The sequence below is a fragment of the Herpailurus yagouaroundi genome, unplaced genomic scaffold, assembly GCF_014898765.1.
Source record: "Herpailurus yagouaroundi ecotype Mexico unplaced genomic scaffold, PumYag 162, whole genome shotgun sequence".
NCBI lineage: Eukaryota > Metazoa > Chordata > Mammalia > Carnivora > Felidae > Herpailurus > Herpailurus yagouaroundi.
This window is the reverse complement of record NW_024412403.1, coordinates 6,416,815-6,425,346: the sequence shown is the minus strand read 5'-3', so window position 1 is coordinate 6,425,346 and position 8,532 is coordinate 6,416,815. Positions and strand designations below refer to the sequence as shown.

Here is an 8,532-nt window from a genome sequence, read left to right as displayed (position 1 = left end):
CATGATTGGCAGGTCGTCATACGAGGCACCAAGTTCTAGCAGTCAGTCTTCTGATTAACCCACATTTGAAAGGTCAAACTGAACCTCTGACAAGCCAAGGGAATGAAGTGTTCTTACTGGTTTTGCTAGTTAACAAATTGAAACCGGATTTGTTTACATTATTAAAAAGCTATCTTCCCTGTCCTTTCAGGATGTCTGAATTGACATCCATTCAAGCATTCTTATCTTTCAGTTCTTTTTGCTCACAACTACTTGTTTAGAGGAAGAGATAACTTTTTGTAGGTACCGATTCTAGAAAATATGCCTTGGGTGCCTGCCTCAGTTGGCAGAGAATGTGACTCTTGGTCGTGAGTTCAAGCATCATGTCGGGCTACAGAGAGAACTTAAAAATTTAAGATGCCTCAAAGTAGCTTGCTTTTTCATAAAATAAGGTGGGGGTTCATTTGTTCAGAAAAGGATGCTCAAGGCAGGTAGGATCTAGTACTCCCAATCTTTCTACAAGAAGATAATCTTAGATAAATCTTCCTGAAAGAAGTAAAAACAAAACTCTCTTATACTAGTAAATCTCTTTATTAGCAGGGAGTCCCGAACCGAGAAAACCTGTGACTGTAAATAATGATCAGTTCCTAGGGGTGGTGAGCGTTAGGTCGTACAAGATGGGTCGTAGGGTTAAAATTCTAGTTTTCTTCCCATTGGTTTTTAGAGATGTTTATTTTTGAGAGGAAGACTGTGAGCAGGGGAGGGGCAGAGAGAGAGGGAGACACAGAATCTGAAGCAGGCTCCAGGTTCTGAGCTGTGAGCACAGAGCCTGATGTGGGGCTCGAACTCACAAGTGGGGAGATTGTGACCTGAAGGCAGATGTTTAACCCACAGAGCCACCCAGGCAGGTGCCTGGAGACCACTTTTAACTGCTATGAATAGACAGGTGCTAGTGAAATTCTGGTACAATAAAATTCTATCAAGTATCCCTGCACAGGGAGAATGTTTTCAGTTCAGTGCTTAAATTTACATACCCAAACCCTGTGCTATCTGTACTTAGAAACTACAGGCAACTGTTTATCCTGCCTCCAGGCCCTCTGTGGAGTGAGGACCACGGAGAACTGGGCAACATGGCTCCCAGGCCCTGCCCCCTCCCCAGGGGTTACTACAGCCCTCCTGTGGGCGCCCCTTCATCCCAGGTCAACATCCTCTTTCCACTGACGTTCCGTAGTTCCAACGAAGGGGCCGCACTTCCCCCCTCCCTATGAAGTTGCTCAAAATAGCCACTCCCGTGGGACAGTCTTAGCAGAGGTGTGAGCCCTTGGGGACTCCTGTTTCCAGCGCATTCTTGCCCCCCAGTATTCACTCCAGGGCAAAATAACATGTCAAGTGTTGAGAGGTTTAAATGGTTTCCAGGTCTCCCCTTGTTCAGTGGTAACCCTGGCCTGGTGCTTTCTCTGGCCGTGTGTGCATTTGCCGATTCGGCACAGGTCTCCAATACTACCTCTTGAAGACCATTTACACGGCAGAGCAGAAATACGATATATATGAGAGCAAATCTCAGAATACGCAAACACAAACCACAGTAGATGCAGTTTTAGCTTACTCAGTACTTACAAACTCACTTCATATGAAGAACAAAGAGTTACGTTTCGTTTGCTTCAGAGGACGCTGGACCATTTGCTCACTATTAAATCAACTTAGGCCAAAGTATCTTCAAAGAACACTGTACATGTTCAAGTATTACAAAAAAAATTAAATACTCCACTTTCAAATTTTAAGAAAACTCTGCAAGAACAAATGTGGAAATTCTTGTAATAAAATATAAGGCAGAAGTTAATTTATGTGCTTCAAGAAATTCTTTCATAATTGAGTTTTTATTTGTTGTTCTGAGGATCAGTACAGACAATTCAATTTGTACATAATTCTTAATGTACGTACCGAAAACCTAAAAAAACCATGTAGCTGTGGTTCTTTTCTCAAAGTTATTCCAGTGACCTTCCAGCTTAAAATTTGGAGGCAAATTTCCCTTAACAGTATATCAAGTACCGGTATCTTCAAATGTTGATATGCTGTTACACTGTTAAGTCCCATTAATTCACAATTTAATGTCATATACGCTACATACTCAAATTTTCAATCTCACACAGCACATTAACAAAGTTACTAGGAAACTGGACTACCACGACCAAGATGTTACAGAATGCACAAAATTCTGACAGGGAGAGCCAAGATCAAGGAGTGGTTTTCTTTAGGAAACAATTCTACCAAAAACAACATGGGAATAGAAGTAATTTAAAATGTTCAAGACATATTAAATGCACGACTGACTCCAAATTGCCATTTAGTATGCTTGGTATTATAGGATATAAAAACTACCCCATCTATGGAATGTTAAGCTGACACCCAAGACGATCAAAGCCTCCCATATTCAATATCCCACTATTTTTCTGGTTGTACCAAAAAATAAACAACCAGAAAATGATTTCACCTCTTAAAAAAAAGCATTTACACTTAAAAAATGGGATGAGGTGGGATTCCCTCCTTCTTAAAAATGTTTCTAGAGCTACTAAAAAACTTGCATTTACAAAATAGTTGATAAAAATATTCCTCTGGATTGTACAAGAAGGGAGACAGGGACCACTGGTAAGACATGGGATATGATACTAATCAGACTTGGCTTCTTTCTCTCCTGCTTCATCAGAGGCTGGACTCTGCAAATCAAAGAAAAAATAATGATCAAGTATTTGATTTCTGGGTCACTGTTACGATCTCCAAGATCTTTAAAAAAAAATTTTTTTTAACGTTTATTTATTTTTGGGACAGAGAGAGACAGAGCATGAACGGGGGAGGGGCAGAGAGAGAGGGAGACACAGAATCTGAAACAGGCTCCAGGCTCTGAGCAGTCAGCCCAGAGCCCGACGCGGGGCTTGAACTCACGGACCACGAGATCGTGACCTGGCTGAAGTCGGACGCTTAACCGACTGCGCCACCCAGGTGCCCCTGATCTCCAAGATCTTTAAAATTTAATGCAATGTAAGTTTTACTTCTATGTAATTACAGGTGACCCTCGTTATATGTAGATTCTGTATTTGTAAATTTGCCTCTTCACTAAAATTTGCAACCACAAAATCAATACTCATGGCACTTCAATAGACTTAAAACTTTCTTTGCAATGCCAAACATGCACATTCCCAGCTGGGATGGTTGCTTCAGTTCTAAACAGGTGCCTTTTTTGCAGTTTATTTAAAGTGCCATACATTTCACATTTCTTTTTCTGTGCTTCTTGATGTTGACTGGACGAATATGATACCATCTACTATGGCTAAATGCAAGAAGGTTGGGATGTGCCTTATGCAGAAAATACGTATGCTGGATAGCATCATTTCGGCCTGAGTTCCAGTACTGTTTCTGTCGGCCCAGTTCAAAGCTGATGCATCAACAACACGTAGTCAACAGAAACACACGGTTTATGCATCAACTGTTTGATGGAAACGTGATCAGAGTGCAGCTAAGAATCTAACGTCGTATTTCCTCCATGTGCAATTTTTCAGTATTCACACAACCTTCTAGAACACAACCGCCATGAATATTAAGAATCAAGTGTAGTGTGATAACATGTACCGGATGGTCAAATTCTTCCCTAACAGCTAGATTAGTAATCTCATCATAACATCAGTGGATATTTGATGTGTGGTCAGAACTACAAATTAAAAGTAAAAAGTGGCAACAGATTTCACAAGTTAGAAACCAGTGGTTTGTTGTTTTAAGATTTGATCTATAAATGTTTTTAAAATACCATACACTATTTATCTTTCCAGGTTTAACCATTAACATTAAAAAAAATGCTTGGCTTAAGAAAAACTATTTATTGAAACCTGTGGCCTATTTGTTTAAGAAAAGGCCTCTTCTCGTGGCTTAAAAACGTAACGATTAGGGACACCAAGTCTTTTTATTTGCTTGATCTAAGTTATTATTTAATCCTAAAACAAGTAGCCACTTTTAAGAAAAATGGACTTATCTGAAATGAAAGTGGGAAAAATGTCCCAAATGAGGAATGGATTCAAAACATTTTTGAAGCAATATCCAAAATAAAAACATGATTTTTAACAGTTCTATAGATGGCAATTTCAAAAATAAGGGCCTAGGTTGTTTAAACAATATCCCAAAACATGAAAGAAAAATGAGTGTTACACCATTTGGTATATTAAACCTTTTAAAAATTAACTCACGTCAGTAGTTATTATAACGAATGTTGCGTACAACATACGCTGTACTTGTGTGAACTTGTTACTGGTGAAATTCTGAGCATATTAAAAGTTCTTATTCACTCCTTTAAAAAAAATCATCTACCTACTGATTTTAAATATCTAATTAATAAAAGCCATCTGTCTATTCATTTGATGTTACCGTACAAACCTTTGTTAACACTGTAAGAAAAAGACAACAATAAAGACGGTCTCATCTGCTACATAAAAATATACAACAGATTATCTATGGTTCAGAGTCAAATCAACACACAGCACTTCTGACCTCCTCGTTTTTAGTTTCTCCGTTTTCTGCAGGTAAGTCTTCTTTTGTTTCTTGGTTAGCCACTTCAGCCTGTTTTCCCTTTGCTCCCCTTTTCCCCTTTGTTTGCACTTTTTTGTCTGAAGATTTCTCCTAGGATACAGTAAGAGTATATTTTAAGTAAAAACTTGGCACCAACATTTTCTCAGTTGCTATAGGGCTAGTATCCCCACAAGAGTTGCAATGTCAACACGATGTCACACATCAGCCTGAGATCCAGGACACATCTTTTACGGAAGACACTCTAAGGTCCATCCCCACTAGTCAGGACAACATCGTTCGCTAAGAACTCTAACCGTACTGGCATTATCGAGCCTCATTAGACTTCTGTTCTCTAAACCTAAAGCCTGAGCTACAATCCTCCTCGGCCTTCTCAATCATCCACTATTCTCTGAAGTTCCACATGAGCAAACAAAGGAGGAAATCTCTTTCCACTGTAACCCTACCCATCCCCAAACTTCTTTTAAGCCTGAATAATGATCAAATTGTCATATATCCACTGTCCTGACAAGATGTTCACCCTCACAGTAAGACCATTCACCTGAACACAGCACCATGTTGTGTGGTCAGGTTGACTATCCTGCTACAGCTAATCCCTTGATATTATATAATGAGTAGCTAAAAGGATCAATTTTGAGTTTATCGTTTTCATTCAGATGTTTGGAAAATCTGAAAAGCACAGGTATTAGTATGACGATAAAAGAGGTTCAAAAATGTAAACCACTTTTAAGCAATATTAAAGTGTTTCTGGATACCCTCCATCAACGGGGAAGGAGTTTAAATCTTGACATTTATTCCCTGTAAATGAAGAATGCAGCAACAGCTAAATTAAGTTAGGTCACCAGGGAGTTGTATAAAAGAGCCCTAACAGTACTGACCAATATTTGAATTAAACAGCCACAAAGACATGCAAACAGGTCAAAGGATTTCAATGCTAAGGGGGCGGCAGGGGGGAGGGAGGGGGGGACCAGTATAATGTATTCTAAACCAATGATGGCATTCCATATATAAAGATGGCATGACAGCCACTAATAATACACGAATAAACTATAATTTCTGAGGACTGCCCGGGTGGCTCAGTCAGTTAAGCAACCGACTTCAGCCCATGATCTCGCAGTTCGTGAGTTTGAGCTCCACACTGGGCTCTGTGCTGACAGTGCAGAGCCTGCTTGAGATTCTGCCTCTCCCTCTCTGTAAATAAACTTTAAAGACTAAGTTTCCTTGTTAGGTGTCAACACTCACATGAGGGAAAATAATAAAATTAAAAAAAAAAACCTATAAATTATAAATATAAATATTCAGGACAGCACCGCTCATACTGGTACCGTGAAGTATCACAATCACTTCTGTACTTACAAAACCATTCTTCTGTAATCTGATCTCTTTAGATTTCTCATTAATTTTGTAACCACTAGGGCACTAATGTAGAAATGTAAAAAAACCTTAAAAATGGAAACGAAATATATATACAACAATAACCTGGACTAAAACAATACCACTTTTAATTACCTACGGCAAGACAGATGAAACAAATCAATGTTTTCCTAACATACGTATGTTTCAACCCTTAAAATAATTCTGAGAATTTTATGCAAGTTATAAGTACATACACAGTGGCAAACACATACTTTGAAAACTGTGTCAGGGCACCTGGGTGCCTCAATTAGTTAAGCGTCCGACTTCCGCTCCCTCGGGTCATGATCTAACAGTTCACGGGGTTTTGAGCCCTGCATCGGGCTCTGTGGGGACAGCTCGGAGCCTGGAGTGTGCTTCCGATTCTGTGTCTCCCTCTCTCTGCTCCTCCCCCCACTCACTCTCTCCTCTCTCTCTCAAAAATAAATAGTAACATTAAAAAAAAAGTGTCTACACTGTAATTAACACATCAAAATATTTACCTTCCACTCAGGCTTTGAATTGGATTGCCTCTGAAAAATGTATTCTAGAAAGTAAAGTAAAACCAAGCCCTCCAACCCCACATTTTTCCTTTGGCAAAGGAAAATTTGTCAACTGAGTTGACAAATTTGTTCCTCAAGGAAGACCTCCTGTTGGCCTCTCATGGACAGAAAGAAAAAAGTGATTACACCTGATGTCCCAAACCCAACTGAGGATAAAATGTGAGGATAACATGAGGATAACTTTTTTCACCAAAAAAATTTGTAAAGTAAATCAAAATATAGGACAAGGAACAGCAAAAAAACCTAAGAGGGAAACAATCATACTTCTTCAGCAAATTGGTTTATTGAAAGAACTCAAAAGCATCAAAGACGGGTCATAATAGTACATCGCTCATTCTATCATCGTGCAACAAGATCCACTATTTTTCTTGGCCATTCACGGAAAGTTCCCAGGCTACTTTAACTTCTTATACAAAGATGTACTGCTTTATCCTCTAGTGTGAAAAATACTAAATTAACGTACCATGCTTACACCTTCCGCAAATACTTAAAAAAAAAAAAATGGAACTTTCTACGGGAAAAGTTAAGATTTTTCTCAGTTCTGTACAACGTTTAAATAAAGAAACTGAAAACAAACCTTTGGCCTATGCAGTGCTAAGCTTCCATCTATGCTTTTAGAAAAGGGGCCTAACACCACAAACTCTCACTTAAGCTGTGAGTGAACAGTAATCACACCATGAATTTCCCCTGAAGACCACAGGGCTTGGCAAAGGGCGGTTTCGATGCTCCACCTCAAATCAAAGTTATAATGATTTACATAGATTTTGTTTTCCCAACTTTTCAAACATATACTCAAGAACAATTTCATTCCAAAGACTTTCAAAGCGAACAACCCAATCCCGAATCTACTCCAGGGAGACAACTATAATGTCGTTTAGGATTAACTCAAAAGTTTCTTCGGGGGAAAAGATGTAGGGTACCCCTCTGAACACAGGTGTTCCCCCTCCAGAACACCAAAACAAACCCCTTACCCCTGCACACGGGATTCCCTGCACCTTGGCTTGAGAACTTTAATCACCAAAACCTACGTATCCCCTTTCTCCCGGTCGCGATCCTGGCTTTGATGTTTACCGTCACAAAAGTAGGCACAAGTATGCATCGAACGGGCAAACGCTAACCGTGACGTACAACGCAAAGACCAGATATCAAAATTGTTACTACTTTCACTCGTCTCGAGCCTTGAATTCTGCAGCACAATGAAGGTAATGCGTTACGCTCCCGTGAACCAGTAGGACCAGATCCATTATTGTTTACCCAGGCCAAGGGGTAAAAAAAAAAAAAAAAAAAAAAAAAAAAAAAAAATTGTCGCTGCAATTATAAAACTTCAATAAGAAAACAGGAGACAATTTCCACTTTTCGGGCAAGTGTAACATCTGATTACTCTGAGACTTTCAAAGTCAAGATCTTAGTCACCAACAATGTCACAAGACCTTAGAGTCGACGCTAATGACTTTTTATTAAGAGAAAGTCACGCGTCGAGGGGCGCTGCAGCATTTCGAACACACCGCGGTCCCGTAAGTTTGAAACCTACCTTTCCCGCCGCCTTTTTTGGCTTCGCTTCCACTTTTGCAGGAGCAGGTTTCTGAAAGGCAAAGGTAGCACTGAGTGTCTTCACTGGGCACGACCCCACGGAAAAGACACGCTTACGGGGCTCGCTTTACTTACAGCTGACAACCTCGCCGACCTCCTCTTGGGCTTTAGGAACAAAAAGGAAAAGGAGCAAGGAGTGAGCGGGGCAGTGCGAATGGGCCCCACCCCCGGGCACAGACGCGGGCTCTTACCTCCTCCTTCGCCGCCCCCTCGGCGGAGCTGACCTGCGGAAGGAAGCACACGGACCAGTGGGCGCAGCCCGCAAACAAAAGTGCCCGCGCGCCCTGCGCCCGCCCGCGAGAACAATGCCCGGCCGCGTGACGTCAGCGGCTTCCCGCCGCCGCGTTCGAATCTCCCACCCGGCTCTTCGGCCGCCGAACGTTCCAGAACATCGCGACCGGGCGGCCGCCACCGCCGCCGGGCGAGCGCGCGGCCCGCT

The 8,532-nt window shown here is 41.0% G+C and overlaps 1 protein-coding gene across 1 annotated transcript in view; it reads right to left on the bottom strand.

The window, feature by feature from the left end:
* Positions 1 to 1,819: 1,819 nt before the first annotated feature.
* HMGN1 (high mobility group nucleosome binding domain 1) overlaps positions 1,820 to 8,532 on the bottom strand; it is a 7,327-nt gene continuing 614 nt past the window's right edge. Inside the window, exons 2-6 of the mRNA XM_040483904.1 lie at positions 8,285 to 8,317; positions 8,169 to 8,198; positions 8,035 to 8,085; positions 4,513 to 4,641; positions 1,820 to 2,693 (exon numbers count right to left, since the gene is read on the bottom strand). Of these exons, the coding sequence (XP_040339838.1) occupies positions 2,646 to 2,693; positions 4,513 to 4,641; positions 8,035 to 8,085; positions 8,169 to 8,198; positions 8,285 to 8,317 (291 nt within the window). The 3' untranslated portion in view covers positions 1,820 to 2,645. The remainder of the gene's footprint in view (positions 2,694 to 4,512; positions 4,642 to 8,034; positions 8,086 to 8,168; positions 8,199 to 8,284; positions 8,318 to 8,532) is intronic.